Source organism: Centroberyx gerrardi, chromosome 9 (assembly GCF_048128805.1).
Source record: "Centroberyx gerrardi isolate f3 chromosome 9, fCenGer3.hap1.cur.20231027, whole genome shotgun sequence".
Lineage (NCBI taxonomy): Eukaryota > Metazoa > Chordata > Actinopteri > Beryciformes > Berycidae > Centroberyx > Centroberyx gerrardi.
In genome coordinates this window covers 5,188,010-5,209,453 of record NC_136005.1, presented here as the reverse complement: position 1 = coordinate 5,209,453, position 21,444 = coordinate 5,188,010, and the positions used below count along the sequence as shown (strand labels likewise).

Genomic DNA, 21,444 nt, shown 5'->3' with positions numbered 1-21,444 from the left:
CCTTCATTGAGTTGCACTCAGGCCTCCCCGACTAAAATAAAACTGCTTTGGGAATCGTTTTTGCACGTCATTATTTGGCAACCGCTAGACTATTTCTTGTGTTTCTGCCTGGTCTTGTCCAAGGTCATGCCAGGTGAGGCAAATTGCAGCTGGAATTGATTTGTTTTGAATGATACTTCTGTATGCGGTAGAAGTGCGGTCGCTCTGTCTCACCCCCTCTGTCTTCCTCCCAGCCTCTCTCTCTCCCTACCTCCCTCCCTCCCTCTCTCCCTCCCTCCCTCTCGGCTCTCTCTTTCTCCCTCTCTGTATCTTTCTGTGCATGTGTGATGGCTTCTGTAATGAGGGCTCTTTGAAGTGGAGATCTAGGGTAAGCAGAGCGCTTAGCTGAGTAGGAGGAGAGAAATACGAGGCAGGTACACCGCGACTGCGTGTGCTGATCAAAACTCCTGTTTTCTCCCATCAGACCATCCCCGACCATCTTGCATACGAATGCTCTATGTTTCCACATAGGGGATTACCTCCGTCTCTGTTTTTCTGCATAATCTCGGTTTTCATACAGCACTTAGCTCATTAGTATATGTACATTTCCACGTGCTCGTCTTTCTAATGTATCTACACACTTGTTTACTTCCCCGTATCCCTCAAACCTCGCGTCCCACTTCGGCTCCTCTGAAACCCATTCAAAGACATTTCCTGCAGCAAACTACAAAGCCCCGAACCTGGGTGAGCTGCTGACAGGCATGTGTCCGCAAAGAAACAGACGGAGAAAAACACTTTGATTTGAGATGGGCAGCGTGGGGAGGGAAATGGGCCGGCTTGCTCTGATTTGAGGGATATTTCTGACGCAAACTGGTAAAAAGGTGAGTGGTGGTGGTGGAGGTGCGTGTGTGTGTGTCTGTGTGTGTTTCCCCCTCCTCCTCTCCCTCTCTCTGAAACAAAAGATGCAAGCCAAGGCTACAAAATGGAAGTGGTGGAAGGAAAATAAGTTGTTGTTTTTTTTCCATCAGTCATTTATTACTTCTCTGGATACCTTGGAGGCGAGAAACTTTGCCAGCCATTGTTGTGGAAGGAGGTATAAGAGGCAGCGTGGAGTCACTGGGCATTTGGAGTCCAGAGACAAGAATAGAAGAAGAAGGGGAAAAAAAAGGAGCAGAATAGGGTCAGGAAAAGAGAACAGGGTCTGACAGCCGAGGAGGTTTAAAGGCTGGGAGGCGAGATGATACTGCTGACCTGCTTGCTTTTCCTCGCTGGATGCGGCTGCTCAGGTGAGAGTTTCCTATTTGCTAACAATGATGCTGCACCAATGATCGTATGCAAAGACTTCATGCGGTCACTCTGTGCCCATGAAAGCATTTTTTTATGAGGTGATGTCAAATGTAATATATTCTTCAATGTATACAGTACAAATAAAATCAAGCTTGTGGATATTGGTTTTCTGCAATTTACTTTTTCCATGTCATAACATGTACTGTAGGTCTGGAGTCAGACAAAACAAACCATGAACAATTATAAGACATCACAGACAGGCAGACGGGCTGGCACGCACACACACACACACACACACACACACACAATCACACACACTTTCTTTCTTCCTCTCTCACACTCATAGCCTCTTTCTCCTTTCTTCTCTGTCTTCTCTCACACATTTTCTCTCTCCTCCTCACTCACTCACTCTCTTTCATTTACTCTCACACACACACACACACACACACACACACACACACACACTGTAGCCTCATTAGGATGAACTAACCTCCATATTTCCTTTATGAGTGCAATTAAACCTAAAGTGGGGCCACTTGTCAGACCCTCGGGCCGTTTGATGTTTAGGTAGCAATCTCTGGCCGGAGCGGCTGTGAGTTGTCGTGAGGCGGGACGCGGGTCTCTTGGTGCCTCGTTTATAATCGTCCCCCAATCAAGCTGCGTGCCAGCAGTAAAAAGCTTTTATGACTAGCCTTCCAACTGTCGTGAGATGGGATCTCAGTCAGCAGCGCTGCACATAAACGGCGTTACGTCATTTATGGTCCTTCCTTTAAATTGATCTAGATTTATTCTTCGTCTGTCTCTTTAGGTGGATGGGACTCTGTGTGTGTGTGTGTGTGTGTGTGTGTCCGTGTGGCGGTGGGGGGGGGGTCATATTTGTGACGAGGCCAAAATAGATCACAGGCATCATTGGCCGACTTAGCTTAATTATTCCACCAGTGCTGTCTCTGTTTTTTCTCTCTTTTAGAGCTGGCTGTCTTTCTCTTTCTCTTCCCTCTCTTCCCCCTCTTTCTTTCCCTGTGTCTGACTCTCTCCCTTCACACACACACACACACACACACACACACATACCATCTCAGGCAGAGAGGGCCGAGGATATTGATGGTGAGAGTTGTAGATGCCTATCTGTCCTTCCCCATCTCTATCCTGCCTCACAAAAACTCTCTTTAAAACCCATCCTCTAAAAGTCGAGGAAAAGGATTTGGCCCTATCTTTGAAACCGTGGCTGTGTGGTCCGCCGCCACCCACACGTACATCCTCGCTTTGACAACCTGAACCTAAACATTTCCCTCCACGAGTTGTAATCTAGACGCACAATCTGGCTAACCACTGTAATTCCCAGAATCTATAGGTTAAAGGAGGCTGGTGAGTTAAGAGCAGAGGGGAGGGGAGCAGAGGGGATTATAACCTTTGTAATTTACTTTTAGGGGAATCTAACACAAGATCCAGATGCTGGAATGAGGGGAGTGGGGGGGGGGGGGGGGGGGGGGGGGGTTTAAGTGTATAACCCGGCCGAGTTTCCATACACTCTAAAAAATAAAAGGGCTTCCAGGAACATTTATATTTAAATCATACAGGAGAGCCCCAGAAGATTCCTTGAGGAACCCCTTCAGAAAGGGTCATGAACCCTGACGGTACGTTTAACCTCTTATATATGGGGAGCTCAAAGGAACTTATTGGCTCCCGTTGGATCTGAGGAAAAAAAAAAACAATGAACCCCTAGTTTTTAGAGTGTAGGTGCTTGTCGTATTCAGAGAAGGAGGGGTTGCAGGACCCGGGTTCAGCAAGTTTAATACAATAACACAAAGACTTCCAGCGTCTTAGGTCATCTCCAGCCTCTTTCGCCGTTAATTGATGACTTTTGTGTCTTCTGCGCCTTTTTTTTATTCAACGAAAAACAGCATCCACAGATAAAACAGAGAAGATAAATCTCACGGGACAGACCAGATAACAGAGAAAAGAAAAGAAGAAAAACGATAAATACAGTACTAGAACTGCAGAGTTTCCTTCCAAAATGAAATATTCACCATTTGAAAGAAAAGTGTCACCTACTCTCATAAAATGACAGATATCACAAAATGACAACAAATAATAGTTTGTTGTAAGGGGTAGACAGTAACTTAAGTCCTTGTTTGACAAAATGGTAATGCTTTAACAAACTGGATCTTTAGAGATACTGAATGGTGAACAGGTGCTTTGCTTGGTCAGAAAGAACAGACCGGACAACAGAGAGAGAGAAAAAAAGGCCTCCCACTGTACATTTTCCTGTGCTTCGTGATCTCTGTAGTGTACATAAGTCTCCCATCTGCTACACTATAAATATCCCATATGCACTCCCTGTACATCCGAGGCCAGGAAAGGGCTGTTTTCATCGATGGGTATCTCTGTATCCTTCCTGTATGCAGTGTGTGATTTATTTTGATGGATCACGGTCACTAAATCATCGCCGTTTTACTTTGGGGAAAGAAGAAATGATATATGGCACAAATCCTGAAGAGATTTGTTTTCAAAATGAGATATCTACCTCTTGGAAAAAGTAACAAAAAATGACAAATAGCACAAACTGAAACAAATGATTGTACATTTGAAGAGATGGTAGATAAGCTAAGTCCTTGGTTAACAAAATAATCACTAGTATTTCTTGGGAGTAGACTTCTTAAACTGTTGTTTTGCTGTGGTTGGTTCACGTTTTTTTAAATTCCTGTGACTTCACAGGCTTCCCACGAGCATTCAAGCTTGCCATGTAATCAACCAACAAAAGTGCCTAAGCACCTTTTGGTGGATGGATGATCCACGCTGAGACCTAAAACAGCCACCGGCTATTTACACTTGTCTCGGAGGGAACTAAATCGACTTTCCCAACATAAGTCAGCCTTTCTCTCTGGGGCGAACCCATAACAAATGGACAGACAGACGTGCCTCCACAGGTTTTCCCGCTCTCGCACATTGCCGCTGGTAATTCCAGCTCATGTGGTGTGGGCCGCGTCATGTGAGGCCTCTTTACCCAGGGTGCTGCTATGATTTTATTGGAGTCTTGATTAGGCACATGTGACTAACTGCAAACCCCTGTTGGCAATGGGTGAGCGCTTGGCAGAGAGCAGAGGTCTTGTGGAGCGCTGAACGGTAACGAGATTCAGCCTCCCGGGTTTCGCGCGGCGGAGAGCCGCACGCCGGGAATTCGCTTCCTCCGGCCGCACGGAACAAAGCTGGCCCAACTCACCTCATTTCACACATAAACTGTTGTGTTTGCGTAAAAAAAAGAGAGACATTTTCATTCTGCAGGCGGTCTCCACTACCTCACGGAGGAAAAATGCTATCCCCGCTTTACTTCCCACGGAAAAACCGGCCAAGTTGACTTGGTGAGAGAGGGAAAATATTGGGGTCTTTTAAATGCAAAGATTCAGAGAGGGGAAAATGGAAATATGACCGTGCTCCCGACATGAAAAGCAGAGCACATCATGACTCAATCATGATATTCCCGAGAATACGTTGGACCTCGTTCCCTCTCTCCCCTGGACTGTTTTTCCAGGGGATGGGGGGGAAAGAAATGGAAAGAGAAACCGTTATGATTTGTATCATGATGAATGCCAACACAAATTGGGCAGACTTTTTTTTTTTCTCCCCGTTAAATCAACTGCTGCATAAAAAGACCCATTATGCATTTACCACATCAAAGGGCCATTCAAATTTCTATCATACACACTTCAGAGTGAGGCAGCCAGGAAAAGAGACAGAAATAAATGAAAGCAACCTTTTAAAACAATAAAAAGGGGGGGTGGTGCTTTTTCAGGAATCAAAGCGAGGAGAGGGGCTGCGATGCTACAGCGCTCCTGTGTGGTCCTTGCTTCTCTGTCTCTCTCTCGCTCTCCTGGCTCTTCTCTCTCTCTCTCTCTCTCTCTTTCTCTCTCTCTCTCACACTCTCTCTCTTTTGTGGCTCTAAGCCTATGAGCTGGCGTGGGCCCTTCCTTACAACACACCCAGCGGGGCTTTAAAAAGGCAGGGCCGGAGGGCTTCGCTGCCACACACACACTCTCTCTCTCTCTCCCTCTGTGCCTCTTGTCTTTCTGTCTCGGTGTGTTGTTCTGAAAAGCCGGCTGTGTCGACCTCTCCAGGCTCCAGGTTGCTGGGGTTAGGGATGCAGACCCCCGGGCTCCTGCTCCTCCTCCTGGGCCCCGTCCTGCTGGCCGCCGACCGGGCCGTCGCGGACAGCCAAGGTGAGGAGACGACAGAGTTATTATTGTTGTCCGCGGAGGGGATATTAGTAGCACTTTGTGGGCGGACATTTGGATGCACAGAGCGGCGCGAGCAGGTAACCTCAGCCTCCGGGAGTGGGTGAGTAAGAGGTGAAGAGAGGTTTGCATGCTGGGAAAGGATGAGTGTGTGTGTGTGTGTGTGTGAGAAGAGAGAGAGAGGGAGTGTGCGTCTGCCTCAGGGCTTAAACTTCTGCATTGGTTTGTGAGTAAGAGCTCAGGTGTGTAGGTGTAATGGAGGAGTCTGTGTCAGTGTCCGTGCACAAACGTGTGTATGTATTTTTGTCTGTGTCCACCTGTTTATGTAAAGTGTTATGAAATGTTGGACGGACTGTTTGCCTTTCCGCTGTTTTGGTGCGTGGCCGGAGGAATGTTCCTTTTCGACTTCCCTCCCTCGCCCTCCGCCTGTCAGCGGGCGTGAACGGACAGCAACCGAGAGCGTCTTCTTCTTCTTCTTCTTGTTTCTGTTTTTGTAATTTTGACGCCTCTTCAGAAACCCCCTTCTCGCCTCTCCTCTGTCCCACCCCAGGCCATGCTTATATTTCAAAGTGTCAGGGAAAGACAGAGGGAGAGGCATGTATGCACAGGCGCGCGCGCACACACACACACACACACACACACACACACACACACACACTAAAACACATTTGAAGCTCTCCTATACCTGAGCCCTTACCATTTGACACATACACACACACACGCACACACACACACACACACACACTGAAATACACTTGAAGCTCTCGTATACCTTAGTCCTTACCATTCCACACATGCAAACACCACACACACACGCACACACACACACAGAGACACACACACAGACACACACACACTTAAACAAACTTGAAGCTCTCTTATACCTGAGCCCTTATACCATTCCCCACATGCAAACAGCCCCCCACACACACACACACATTTAAATGCACTTGAAGCTCTCCTATACCTGAGCCCTTATACCATTCCACACATGCAAACACCACACACACACACACACACACATACCCAAACACTATCACACACACTTCTTTTTCTCTACCTGTTAAACCTCTGAGATCAACCCCACATCCACACACACACATCCATCCCCTTCTCTTGTCTGTGTGTGTGTGTGTGTGTTTCCATGGAGCAGCGCAGTATGAGCGGGAGAAGGAGCCGGCCTACTGGGACGCTCAGGCCAGGGAAACGCTGGACGCCGCGCTGAGGCTCCGCCCACGGGAGCACCGGGCCAAGAACATCATCCTGTTCCTGGGCGACGGTAGGTGAAGAGACATGCCATCTCCAGATGTGGTCTCCTGCAGCAGCCTGGCACTCAGCGGCTGCACCGTCTAGCGAAAGGATTTCCACGGCAATTAGGGGAAAGTTTCCATCTGGATCGGATTTGATCGGAGAATTTCTCGCAAATAATCGTCGCTCGGGCGGTATATTAACAGCTGGTGAGGCATGAGACCAGTTTTTGTAAGGGGAGCCGTTTAAAGGCACAGAGATTTAAGAGTTGTTTCCTGATAGCTGCCAGAATCTCTGCTCTTAATCAGACCTACTTAGTTACATTTCTGGGTGGTCGTGGCTGAGTTTTCTTCACGTATCTCCCAGATCATGCTCCAATAACGCCGGCCAGAGCTTGTTCTCAGTTGCGTAACTGTGGTGTTTAGGGGAAAGTTAAGCGCAACAAAGTGAGAGGGGTTTCTTTAAGCCCGGGGGTGGGACTGAGCGGTGGATCACAGGAAGAGAAGAGTGGGTCCCCAAATTGTTCAGGAGAAACTGATATCAGAAGCTAGCATACAGCAGAATAGTGTAATAGCAGTCTAGAGTATTACAATATATTTTGTATTCTGCAAGAGTCAGTAATGATTTTGTTTGAAAATGTAGTTCTCCTGGCAAACCACCGAATTGAAAACCCAGTCCATTTGCAAATTTGCCCTCTTTTGACTTTGTTTACATAGGGATTTATTGGATTGAAGACATTTTTTCTTCACTCTGAATGTTATAGTCTGAGCTTTTTTTGTATTTTAATATGTATTGTGAGACTGTAAAAGGTTTATCCACATTTGTAATGTTTCCAAACTGGACACACAGCTGTATTTTGAGCTCTGTGGGGTCAAGAAACTTCCAGAATGTCAAACTCTTCAAGAATATGAATGTGAAAATACCTCCAACGTTTAGATGCTCAAATAAATTCCTCATGGTGTCTTTAAAACCTCAGACCAAACAGTATGTCTCAACAGGCTAAGTTGGTAAAGCCAAACAATATGGGCGGAGCTTATCGGTGACCCTCACCTGTCACTCACTCTCTCCCTCCCAGGGATGGGCGTGTCCACGGTGACGGCGGCTCGCATCCTGCGGGGTCAGATGGAGGGCGGGTCCGGCGAGGAGACGGTGCTGGCCATGGACAGCTTCCCATACCTCGCTCTGTCTAAGGTGCCAACAACACGGTCGACAACATATCCAAATATCCAACATGGACTATACTGCAATTTCCAGTTTGCAAAAGGCAGCAGTGTTTCATCAAGCCCGGTCCACACCAGAAGAGACTCAGCTGCGTTTTTAGTCGTCCATCTCTCTCTGAAAGAAACACTCTCAATATAATTAACACTGTTTTCTGCACTGGCTCTGCCTCACACACACATCACTCCGACCTGCTCCATCTTTTTAGGCTTAAAGTCTATTTTTTTTTCTACCTACACGCCTAAACGCACCACTTCAGACCATCTGCATAGGCTTTACTCTTTAATTACCAGAATATTTGGTCTACTTTCTCTCTCGATGGTCACTGCCTGAAAAATGGTTTTCTTTTCCATATTCCTTTTGGTTTTAATTATACGTATTCATCATTTACCAATGAATGAACATTCCGATTTATATTTTTATATCTATTTTAACTTCTAATTGCATTCCTGCGGCAGCTTTGCAATCTCAAATGTTCCTATAAAAATAAGTTAAATAGCTAAAAAATAAGTGAAATAGCTAAAATTTTGAATTGTAGACTATGCAACTCTGTGTGAGAGCGATGTTCATTTTGCATGCATGTTTGTCTCGTTCCATGGTTACAAACATCGCCTTCAAGTTTAATGACTTGAACTTAGTATTCAGTGACATTAGTGGGATGATATATGCTGTACATATATCAATATTTGATAGGAAATATGTGCAAAATAGGCATACTTACCCATATCCATGATGTACTGTAATTTATGCTTGTGTATAGAACATAAAGAGCAAAAATAGAGCAAGCTGCGCAGAATCCCCGGCCTACAAATCACATAGAGTGAGGAAAAGCTTTCATTTTATTCAAACAGAGCAAATCCACAGCATTAACATACCACTCTGTTCCCACAATGCCCATTTGAGACATTTTTTTTAAGGGGTAACAAAAAAAAAGTGCAAAAATTACAGTATAGTGATCGAAAAAGTAAAGAAAAACTGCATTATATTATCATTTACTTTAGTATAGCAGTTATTATAGCACAAAAGACATTTTACAGACTGCTTCACAATTAAGAAAAACAAAACAAGCCACAGAAACAAGTTTACACAAGAAACAAATGGAAATATTTTTTGGTTAACACCATGGAGCCCTACTGCACTCTGCGACCTCTTTGCCTTCAGTCACACACACACACACACACACACACACACACGTGCACACACCTACACACACACACACACACATCTGTCACCACTCTTATCAGTGGACAGGCTCAGAGAACGGACTCATGTCATCTCTGGGTGTTGTTAGAGTGTGTGTGTGTGTGTGTGTGAGAGAGAGAGATAGAGGGAGAGAGAGAGAGAGAGAGGAAGAGAGAGAGAGAGAGAGAAAGAGAGAGGACATACAGGTGGGTATATGGGTCATGTACATGTGTGTGTGTGTGTGTTTGCCTGGTAAATCAGTAGGCATCGGCAGAAAAGGTGAGAGACAGAGAGAGAGAGAGAGAGAGAGAGAGAGAGAGAGAGAGAGAGAGAGAGATACTGCAAGATAATACGCCCATATATAGATGGGTGGGTCAGTGGTGAAGTGGGTGGGTGTGTGTGTGTGTGTGTGTGTGTGTCCATTGCTCACATGCTTTGTCCTCTTAACATGTTGCATCTTGTCTCATTCCATCCCACTCCAGCTTGGTGGTTAAGTCCTCAAACATTTTGCAGGCAAAGAGTTAGAAGAGTTTTAAAGGGTTTAGCTAAAATCAACACTTTAACTGAAAACGCTGACATTGCGGTGAAAGCAGGGAACAGTGAAAATAGACTCACGGTCAGATAAAAGTTAGATCCAGCCTCGGGGCCAAGCATAATCCCTCAATTGTTTTCACACTCGGTTAAACGTTGGACATTTTGGAACAGTGTCTGAATATCCAGTGTGTTTGCTGTGTGATCCGGCCTGCCTCACGTTCATCTGATAAGATGTTCTGAACGGCCCCCGAAAACAGTTTATGGGGACCACAACCCCGATGGTATTGCTGTGTTTTAACTTATAGAAAACCCACATTTCTATGTCTGACTATCTTTGTTAAAAAAGAGACCTTTGGGATCCTATATTTCTCTCTCTCTAAGACTATGGTTACACATGTTCTGTGCAGTTTCTGACATCTGATTATAAAAATTCAGATTTCATGAGATCGCATCATTGTTCTCACACACCTGCAAAATACCTGCTGGGTGTTGCCAAGAGCTGTGTTTATTTGAACTAATAATAATTTGACATTTTCATATAAATGAATGTCCTTTTTCTTATCGCAAATTGACATAACACAAGTGATTCAACCTATAGCCAAGCCCACTTCCTCTCTCTCATTGTGTTTGTCTCTGCAGACCTACAGTGTGGATAAGCAGGTAGCGGACAGCGCTAGCACGGCTACAGCCTACCACTGCGGGGTGAAGGCTAACGCTAAGACCGTAGGACTCAGCGCTCACGCAGTGGCCTACGAGTGCAACACCACCTTCGGCAACGAGGTCTACTCAGTGCTGCGGCGCGCCAAAGCACAAGGTAACCGCTGATGGAACGGGACCTTTTCACATACACTCAGTATCCACTTTATTAGGCACACCTCCCCGTTTATGCATACAGCTAATAGCTATCATTGTGTTCTTTGCACGTGGTTTGATTTGGTAGCAGATGCACCGTTTCCAATTCAGGTGTTTTGGCACTATAGTGTCCACACTGCAAAAACTGACAAACTTGGTAAGATATTATCTTGTTTCCAGACTTATCAAGCTTATCAAATCATCTCACTGCACTGGCAGATAATTTTACCGGTTTCAACAAATTTGACTTTTTTTCAGGATAATGTGACTTGTTTCAGGACATTTACTTGGTAAAAGTGAAATTGTCGTGGAGAAAGTTTCTTGTTTCAAGATTTTCTTCATTGCTTTATGATGATTTCTTGAAAGAAGTCATGTTGTCATGTATTAAGTACCATTTATTCACAGAGGAGAATGAAAATACCACAGGTCAGAGGAGAACGATCTACAGAAATAAACTGTCTTTACATATAACAAACTTGTTGCCTAGTAAATAAAATAATAGTAATCATAAACTACTGTAGAATTGAAGCTTTTAAAATTGAAAAAGCAGAATAGGCCTATAAGCAGTCAGAAAAATGTCATCGTTAACAAATCAATTGCTTATTGATTAATAAAAGGTGCAAAAACAAATAAAAGTAAATGAAACAATTCAAAGTGCATGGGACACAGTCATAAATATGGGAACTTTAACCCATAGATTAGATTGTGGCTAAAACTGCTAAAGCCCTGTATAACCTGTTAATCAAAAGGTTTAATGTTTTAATCAATCAGAACTATTGTCGAAGCTAACAGATAAAGTGTGACACGTTTATATGCACAAAGGGTATTTTAGCCAATAAAGAGGTAAAGTGGACATAAAACCGTCAGCCGTCCTTAGTGACATCTAGAGGCAGTGATAAGCAACTGAGGAACATTTTTGATAATTTTCTGCATAATTACGTGACTTCACTATTATTCTGCGGCAAAGCCCACGTTCTTCCCGGAATTGTGGAAAACCAGGGGAACTATTTGTCACTAAGCAGATCGGGGGGGGGGGATTGGGGGTTCAGTGCCTTGCGTAAGGACACGTCTACGGTTGTTGTTGAAGGACGAGCGAACGTCAATCATTCACCTTCCCCATCCTGCCAACTTTCCAGTCACAAACCCGCCCGCCGCTCCATCCTTTACCCCTACGCTTCATTAGAGAAATGTTCCACACTCACACTTGCTATCTCTTAGTGTACTGTGTGATGGAAAAGTTTGACTTGTTTGGAATAAATTCTTATCTCAAGATATGCAATGTCCCAGCCTCATTATCTGCCTTAATATAAGATATAAAAAAGGAATAAAACAATCATTTGATAAGCAAGTTCCAAGCTACCCGATCATCAGCACTTATGGGTCAAGGTTCACAAAAGGCCTATATCTAGACAAATAGGGGATCATATAGCTTTAAACAGCATTCTGTTCAATTTTTTGTTTGTGATCATGCTTGAATCGGTGTCTGTGCACATGTGTCTATCGCTGTGCTATTTATAGCCTATACACTTAGCTATACTATCTTTATGAGAAATCTGATACTCACTGTGTGTAGTAAAATGATGTTTGTTTTTGGTGTGTGTCTTACTTTCAGTATCTGTGTCTCTGTGTCTCTGTGTCATATACACTACACAGACTGCCGCAGTATGCCTTGAATTGTCCCTTTATACTGTATTTAAGGCAGGTTGGAGTTTTTATACAAACATTTCTCGGAGGCAGAGCTGCTCTGGATGCAGAAAAAAATCTCACTGTTTGAGTTATAGCCTCAGAGAAATGTTTGTATAACTAAAACTCCTATCTGCATATTTAAGGTTGTCCTCTGTAAATTGTCAATTTGTCAAAAAATTTGACAAATTCCTGCACATTTCTTCTATTTGCCGATTAGAGCTGTGATTCTGATGTGTGTGTGTGTGTGTGTGTGTTGGTCAGGTAAATCAGTAGGCATCGTGACCACCACCCGTGTCCAGCATGCCTCCCCGGCCGCTGCCTACGCTCACTCTGTGAGCCGCAGCTGGTACAGCGACGCCGACGTTCCCTCCAGCGCCCGCCGGCAGGGCTGCGTCGACATCGCCACCCAGCTGGTCTCCAACGTTGACATCGATGTACGTAAGAAGCAACGCGTTGCTGCCGTTTGACAGTTAAAATGTGAAGTTTTTCATTCCAAAATGAGATATGCCCAATTTGAAAAAATGGCTCCTTCTCTTAAAGGATAAGGCCGGTGTTTTGTAATGCATTGCTTACCGTCAACAAATCCTATGAAAATAACAAAATCAACAATGCGTTTGCTCTACTCCCGTTACTTTCTGACTTCCCACGTACCGTTTTTAGCCGTCAACCCGAAAGTCATTGGCTCCAATTGTAAGCTAAAAACCTTGAAATACAGCTCACAAAGACGTAGTTTCAATTTTAAAAATCGCTAACTGTTACCACGAAAAGTCAGACTGTTGTAGTTATTACCAAATCAAATTTAAATGGGAACAAATTCTTCATTACGCCGGGGACTATTATCGGTGCTACGGAGCTACTTTCCTGAGATCGCAAAGTGTTTACAGCCGGTTTATTAAGTTGTTTGAGGAAAAAGCCGGCTGGCCCGGTGCATCGTGATGATGAAATATGTTGCCCAGAGCATTGCTGATTTTGTTATTTTCATAGGATTTGTTGACGGTAAGAAATGCACTAAAAAACACCGGCCTTATCCTTTAACTCTTACAACTGATAGCACAAACATTGTAACAAAGCATGATATGTTTCAAAGTCCTTTGTTGTTGTGTTCCCCAGATAGTTATTGAGCAATTTGGAAATTAACCCTTATGTAGTGTCACTTTACACGTTGCTCACAGGTAAATCAGATTAATTTAAATAAGATTTTTATCAGAGCCTGGAGTCACATTTATTTGCCAAGTGCAACGGGTGCACAAGGAATTTGACCTGGTCGAACGGTGCTGGCACATTACAAGACAGTTGCACAATACAGGACTGACACACTGAGTGAAGAAGAAAAAACAACATGACCTCAGAGTAGAGTGCATACATACTTTCAAGACATACATTCAAGGCTAAAGAATGAAGTGATCTCATGGAACAGGGAAACTCAGTTTACCCACCATTAGATTTGTCACACTTTATTCATCTTTTTCATTCGATACAACTCCTTGGGATTCAAAGGATGCATTAAAGAAAGTAGTATCTAACTGATGTAAGCTGCATGAAAATGTTGTCTTTTAGAAAGTAAAACATACTCTAGTCTAGTTAATAATTTATGCACCTTTTGTTTAACTACTGCATCACTGTTTAACACATATCATTGGCTTACTCAATGCACAATGCAAGTAAATCAGATTGTAAATCAGACTTGCTTATGATTCTCAACCTTTTTCATATTGAGGACCCCAAATTTAGTCCACATTAGAGCCACGGACCCCCATTTGATGAGATTTTGTCTCTCAGACCCAAATCTGAGAATGTTTTTTATTGTTAGATATGATTTTGTCCAAGACTATCTGTAGGTAGAGAGATAACAGTGAAACTATCAAAATAGTCATTCTTCTACATTCAATAATTGTATTAAGTTCTTTTAAATGAAATAATGGTGAACTTTAACAATTCATCAATTTGCTGGGGACCCCCTGGAACCCCCTCAAGGTCCCCTGGTGGTCCCCGGACCCCACGTTGAGAACCGCTGATCTACACATCAAACACACACAGATGATGTGCACGTTGCTGCTGTAAACTCTCGACCTTTTCTACAAAGGCTGTAGGCACATGGACACTCTGTTCCAAGAGCCCTGCTGGTTTTCATGCTAGTCTTCTAATCAGAGACGATTTCACACCTAGGATCCACGGTGAATGCAATTAACTACCTGGTAGGATAGAAAACCAGCAGCACTCTTGAAAACCACTGCATTATTCACTGTTGCTGTAGTATGGTTTCCTCAATGTATTGACTGTCATGTTCAATATAATGATTCCATTGTCTGGTGCCCCTATAAGGTGATTCTGGGTGGAGGGAGGATGTACATGACACCCAAAGGCACCCCGGACCCCGAGTACCCCACCTCCAACTCTCGCAAGGGGGATCGCAAAGACAGGAGGAACCTCATAGACGTGTGGCTGAAGGCCAAACCAGTAGGATGATTTTCTTTTGCTCAAAGATAAAAAAAAATAAAATGACACATGCTTCCTTCCTTTCAATTCCTTACATTAACTCATGCATGATTTTGTTGCCCACATATTGTTTTTTTGTATGTACAATGAAAGGCAGCCACTGTGAAAACTCACAGTTGCTCTACAGTAAGACTGTGGGAGTGTCTTTTCTGGTTACTGATAGAAATTAGTTTTATCTTTTAAGTCAGACAAATGGAGAAAATCAATGCAACCCGCTGATTTTGGCATCAAGACTGAATATTCATAAATCATAACTGTGGTTTGGCTCCATAAATGAGGCCTAATGTGTCAATTATTGGCAAATATCGTGAGATAAATAGTCACAGATGTATTTGTCTGGTTTGTGTTTCAGAACAAGAGGTCTCACTATGTTTGGCACAAGAGGCAGTTTGATGAGATCAATGTGAAAACTACTGACCGGCTCATGGGTTAGTATTGGTATATAGAGGCCATAACACAGACAGATAGTGGGTCGAGCAGATAGACCAACACTCATGAACATACAGTATCTCTGCACACACACAAACACACACTCACACATACACATGAGAGATAGACAGTAGGTAGGGCAGATAAGCAGGCAGAAAGACAACACACCATACATAATCCGCAGGCAGGAATTTGTTTATAAAGTGATATCAAATGTAATTTTCTCTTCAGCGTACACAGTAAAGAAAGAGTTGGGTCGGTAGATATTAGTTTTCTGCAATTTATCTTTTTCCTTGTGATAATACAAAGGCCTGGAGTCAGACAAAACAAACCAGCAGCTATTACAGCGCAGACCGACCCGCAACACACACACACACGCGCACACACACACACACACACACACACACACACACAATACACCTCTGTGTCTACATGTTATCAGGTGGAGACGGGTGAACTTCTGAAAGTGGCATCTTAGCTGCGAAACTTGAATTATGTACCATGGGATTCACATATCTGGTATTATCACCTCTCACGACAGCAGTAAAAGCCTGAGAGCACTTTGCTGTGATGATGAGTACAACAGTAATGCAGTAGGCACCAGACGCAGCCAAGTTTCTGTTGGCAACACTGAAGTCTCCAGATTCATCATCACTGTGGTATTATTGCTTTCATGCATCAGTTACCAATGGATGTGCACTTTCTGAAACCTTTTCTCCACAGAAGTGTTCCTACATCTGAATAAAAAGAGGCAAAAGGAAGAGCGTTTGCAAGCTAGCTCTCTGGTTACCACAAAAACTGGCACTGCAGCCAATAAAGCCTCATGGGAATTATCATGAGGTTAGAAGGCGTCTTGGACCAGTCGGATTGCTTGACTGAAGCTAAGCATTGTATAGGCTACACAAGCATAAAACATGCCATATTGATTAGAAGGGGTTTTTGGGGTATTCAGTTAAATATACATTAACTTCTCAATGTGCAGGGTAAGTAGATGAGAATTATGTTTCTGTGATGGAAGCTGCCCACTTAATAATCCCAGTCATACCCTGACATACCCACACAATTGTCCCTACACCCCTTGTAACTTCTAAATCAGGTCGGCACTCAGCCTCTTAAATTGATTGGTTGAGTTAAACCTTAGTGGGCGGAGCCAAAGAACCACAGTTTATCAGAACGCAAGTTAGCTAACTGGCAAACTTGGCCAATTAGGAACATAAATATAACACATGCAACGACTTTTATTAATTCCTTCATGATCACAGCATTCACGATCTTGGAAGGTCAGCAGCTAGCTAACCAGCTTACCTAGATAGCTATATGGCTAGTTTGAACTTGGAAGGTCAGCTAGGCTAACTAGCTAACGTAGATAATTACGTATGACTAGATTGTACTTTTTCAGTTAGTAGCAGAGTGCTAGGCTTCATAATATTAGCTTCGTCCTCTCTTACCTCTCGCCTTTGTCGCTGGGCTTCAGTCTAACATTATCTTAGTCAAAAAACTGTGGTCCTTTGGCTCCGCCCATTGAGGTTTAACTCAACCAATGAGATTATTTCTGACTCGAGAGAAGCTCTGCCTCCAGGAAATGTTTGTACAGGCTAACTAAAACTCCAGTCAGCTGAATAGCACATCAGTATTCAGCACATGTATAATGGTAAATGACATCAACAGCTTTGCCACATTTTTTTCCTTTCATTTTTCTTTACCTCAAAATCTCTCTGTCCTTCCTTCTTGTGGTTCCAGGCCTGTTTGAGCCAAAGGACATGAAGTTTGAGGTTTTTCGGAACAGCACACGTGACCCGTCCATCGTGGAGATGACAGAGAAGGCCATTCAGATCCTCAGCAAGAACCCCAAAGGATACTTCCTGTTTGTGGAAGATAAGTACCACCATGACAGTAAAGCCATATGACTTCAGGCAAACAGCCACAGTAACTGATGGCAGACAATATGTAACTGTTTAGAGAATCAAACCTTTAACCATTCATTGTAAATGACAACAATATCTGTACAAAGTGCAACTTAGAATTTCACTAAGCGTATTCTTCATCAGAAACATAATGCAGTATCAAAAACACATAACTGTAATTTTGGTGTTTTTCTCACTTGAAGGTAACATGGTCATTTATGCCTGAGTGAGTGCTATGACACCTTGAAACCTGTTAAAACCCCATTGTAGGATTTCCAGAATACAGTGTAGTCATCAATGCAAAATCAGGCATTCCTTCAGTGATGTCTGACAAATGTAGTCAGATACTTGAATTTTACCAAACAGCAGCGATATGCCAACATAAAAACAAAAGCACAAGAAATGTTTTAATCTTCAAATAGCCTATATTATGACTCTATAAGCACAAAACAGAACAAAACTGACACCTCATTTAACGAGAGCCTGGTTTAATTTTGTAAAACATTTTCCATTGTTAAAATTATTCTAGTGAAATGTCTAATGTTTTGAGCCTTGTCTAATTCACTGTCCCATTGTCCTCCGTTACGAGGGAGAATTGACCACGGCCACCATGACGGCATCGCCAAGCTGGCGCTGACAGAAGCTGTGATGTTCGACCGGGCCATTCAGCGAGCCTCGCGGCTAACCAGGGAATGTGATACGCTCACCGTAGTCACCGCTGACCACTCCCACGTCTTCACCTTTGGTGGGAACACGCCCCGAGGGAACCCCATCTTTGGTACAGTCCAAGACACAGACCTTCACTGTAGACCAGAATCAGAACTCAGAAGGACTTTGTCTTGGTGGCATTTATGCAGACATATAACCTCTTAACACAAGTGCATTCTGGTGCACATAGTACAAGGACAGCGGGAACATAGCTTGCATAGACACAGACAGAGGGCCTTCAGGTGACATAACACACCCTCTGTGGCCATATTGGAGGTCGTCAGCTCTTTGGCTACAGTGGCTAAGAACAGCTGATTACATTTCTAAATGTAGAACTTCGCCTAATAGACGTGATTCATTTCTGTGCTATTTTTGATTGTTGATTGATAATTTCGCAACCGATACACCTGATCAATTTTGGTTTAAAAGTCAGCTACGTACCTACCCATAGTATCTGGTCAGCTAACCATCACTGTCCTGTTGTTAGCACACCTGAATAGCGCTATAGCTAATGTATTTAATAGAAGATAGTGTTAGCAGTGCTGGTAGTTGCATGTTAACAGTAACATTGCTTTGCTCAATTAGGACAGTTAGCTGGCTAGTTAGCTAGCTATTAAAGCCAAAAACCAGGTGTTTGTTCCGGTTGAGTCAACTCTTCACTATGTAAGTCAGAGTGTTTTGGAGTCGAGGCTAGGGCTCAAGATAAGATAGTTTACTGTTACAATAATCTAAATTTGGAAAAATATCTACCTTATCAGACTATTCGCTTTTACTTATACTTACTTATCATTACTAAATTGACCTATACACCCACAACACAATCATTTCTAAGTATCTCTATTTTTGTAGCCTGGTTGTTATATTTAGCCATTATTAGCACACAGCCAATTCTCAAATGGACCTCCAGGGTGCCATCAGACGTGGTTGCTAGATTTTTGACGCAACTGCATGCCTTGGGATAGGACATTGTACATCTTACTCTACAAATATATGTTCAGCATTCAATCTCTTTGAATCCCCTACAATGCATGAATGTAGGTCATAGAGACAGGATTTGAACTCAGGTCTTATACGGAATATCAAATATGTAGCAGTCCTCCAAAGTTGATGCCAAATGAGACCTGACCTCAAAAGAAACACACAAGAAATAGAAAAAAAATACCTAAAACAAATCTAGATAAAAAGATAAGACACAGCTAAATGACAACAAAAAGGAAAAACAGTAATGGTATAACAACCACTAAATGAATGAATGGGCAGAATGACTGTTTTCCCTTTTTTGCTCCAATGTGAAATTATAGCATACCTGTTATTACTCACCTTCACCACCATTGTTCGTCATTCAGGTTTGGCTCCGAAGAAAGCCGATGACAAGATGCCTTTCACCAGCATCCTGTACGCCAACGGCCCCGGTTATGTACACATAAACGGAACCAGAGGGAACATCACAATGGTGGATTACTGTAAGTAGAAACTAATGTCTTTCAGCTGTGGCGCTAGTGTGTGTACAGTTGGTGGTGATGTGTATATAGACAACGCGAACTGATGTGGTTTATGGATGACTCATGTCTGTGTTTTTCTGTGGAAAGCATGGATGAAATATAATGATTGGAGCGTTCAGTGTACTGAGTTGTACTCTGTTCTCAGCGTGTGCATGTAACTTCACTTACGTAGGCCATTTGTGTTTCTTTATGGAACATCGGACACTGATGATCCACTTCCACTTCCTCCTGTTCTGCACCATTCCCTTCAGTCATTGCATGAGTGTGTATACAGTAACCTGGAAATACCTCTATCCTGGGATGAATTACTTTCTAAAGTCAGGGTTTATGCCTTTTTGAAATTGACTGGCTTTGCCTTATGCATTGGAACGTGCCCTAGTTTTGACTCTGGAGCGCAATCTCCACCCAACTGGCACACCAGGGAAACCAAAGCAAACACGCAATTACAAATTGAAGAATTCATTTCCAAAATAATATATATCCATCTGGAAAAAGGAGAGATCCAAGGCACTCCAAAAGTCAGCCTCTATACCCAGATGAAGGCCGTGGGGTTGAAATACGCTGGACGCATTTTTTAAATTATGATTTAAATTACGATTGGCCAAATAGAATAAAGGCTTTTTAAGTGAATTTTGCTGTGACTTGGATCTCTTTTTTCCACATAACTACTAGAAGACCCCTCATTAGAACTTAAGAAATAGTCCAACCTCCTACCTGGTTACCAACATTATATATTCTTTTTGGGGGAAAAATAGTTTAACTTTATCCTTCAGTATGTCTAAAATTTTGAGAAATCAGGCAGTAAATGTGCTATCATTTTGTCAACAGGATTGAAATCACCTTCTGCATTTTAAAAGCACTGTTTTGGTTTTATTTGGTAAATGACCAAAGGTTTGGGAGCATGTATTAAAAACCCTAACCTTGTTGTGACAGCAAATGTTAAAAGCCAGTTAAAAGTTAGTTTGACAAAGGCTCATTTGAGCTGAAACGCATTGGTCAGTTTTAACTTTTTAGATTGCCTATGTACAATAACACTAAAATAAAATAAAACTTTTGCAGTGACAGTGCCTCGAATTCTCTTTGGTTTAATTTTGTAACTTCTATCATTCCGCATGTTTGTGTGTCTGTGTGTGTACATGTACATTTTCTAACGGTGGATATTTCATTTTCAAGGTCACACTTCATTTGAATAGTCCAATGCTGATAATCAACTTCCTATCAAGTGGCTATTATGTGTGACTAAAACGTCTACTACGAGTTTCAGTTGATATTCATAATAGTGTGAAAAGCATTCTATAGATATTCAGTGTCTGGATTCAGGTTGTGAGGGTCAGGGTTACATAGTCTGTAGAGATGCAGCAAATAGGAAAATGACACTTTGCTGAACATCTATCTACTTTTTGTCACCTGATAGATGAGTATAAAAACTCTTCAGTTAACCAGTGTGGTTGAACCGTCCTCTCTCTCTCTCCTCCCCAGACGATGAGGAGTACATGCAGCAGGCCGCCGTCCCGCTGGACGCTGAGACGCACGGCGGGGAGGACGTGGCCATCTACGCCAAAGGCCCCATGGCCCACCTGTTCCACGGGGTCAAAGAGCAGAACTACGTGGCTCATGTCATGGCGTACGCTGCCTGCCTGGAGCCCTACACAGACTGCCCCCCCCACCCGCACGCCTCCGCCGGGTGTGTGAACACACTCTCCGGCCCGCTGCTCGGCTTGGCCGGCCTCCTCTGGCTGCTGTTCAGATGACCGTACACACTCGTGAACACACACATACACACACACCAGGGTCGGGGTCAATTCATGAATTCAACTCATCAATTCCAATTGAATTGAGGAGTTGGAATTTGAAAAAAACTACAGGAAACAGACTTTGAATTAAACTGGAATTTCAGGAAGTTTAATCTAATTCAATGAAATTCTGTGAAATTCCATGTTTTTTTGTTTTTCTTACCACATATCTGAGATTACATGTAGTGTTATATATTATCAATACTGAATATCATAAAATGTTAAAGGTACCTTTCAGGTGGTATTTGATACATAACATGTAATCGTAATACATACATTATCATTTAATTTATTTATTTTAACTGTCTTTTATTTGATTCATAATGTTTGATTTATACAGCAATGTTTACAACCTCTGGAATGTTATAGAATTAATGGAATTCAATTCTGTTTCCTG

At 42.9% G+C, this 21,444-nt stretch overlaps 1 protein-coding gene across 1 annotated transcript; it reads left to right on the top strand.

Annotated features, from left to right (window-relative positions):
* Positions 1-5,337: 5,337 nt before the first annotated feature.
* Positions 5,338-21,216, top strand: alpi.1 (alkaline phosphatase, intestinal, tandem duplicate 1). The gene is made up of 11 exons (XM_071925569.2): positions 5,338-5,480; positions 6,649-6,774; positions 7,819-7,934; positions 10,317-10,491; positions 12,477-12,649; positions 14,538-14,672; positions 15,064-15,139; positions 16,881-17,015; positions 17,631-17,822; positions 19,099-19,215; positions 20,734-21,216. Exons 1-11 carry the CDS (start codon positions 5,402-5,404, stop codon positions 21,003-21,005), a joined length of 1,596 nt encoding a protein of 531 aa, XP_071781670.1. The 5' UTR covers positions 5,338-5,401; the 3' UTR covers positions 21,006-21,216.
* Positions 21,217-21,444: the final 228 nt, after the last annotated feature.

Bases quoted from the DNA above. Each gene is read 5' to 3' on its own strand.
- alpi.1 (XM_071925569.2), top strand. From the start codon at position 5,402: ATGCAGACCCCCGGGCTCCTGCTCCTCCTCCTGGGCCCCGTCCTGCTG. The intron at 6,775-7,818 runs GTAGGTGAAGAG...TCTCCCTCCCAG, and splicing joins CATCCTGTTCCTGGGCGACG to GGATGGGCGTGTCCACGGTG. The intron at 12,650-14,537 runs GTACGTAAGAAG...TGCCCCTATAAG, and splicing joins TCTCCAACGTTGACATCGAT to GTGATTCTGGGTGGAGGGAG.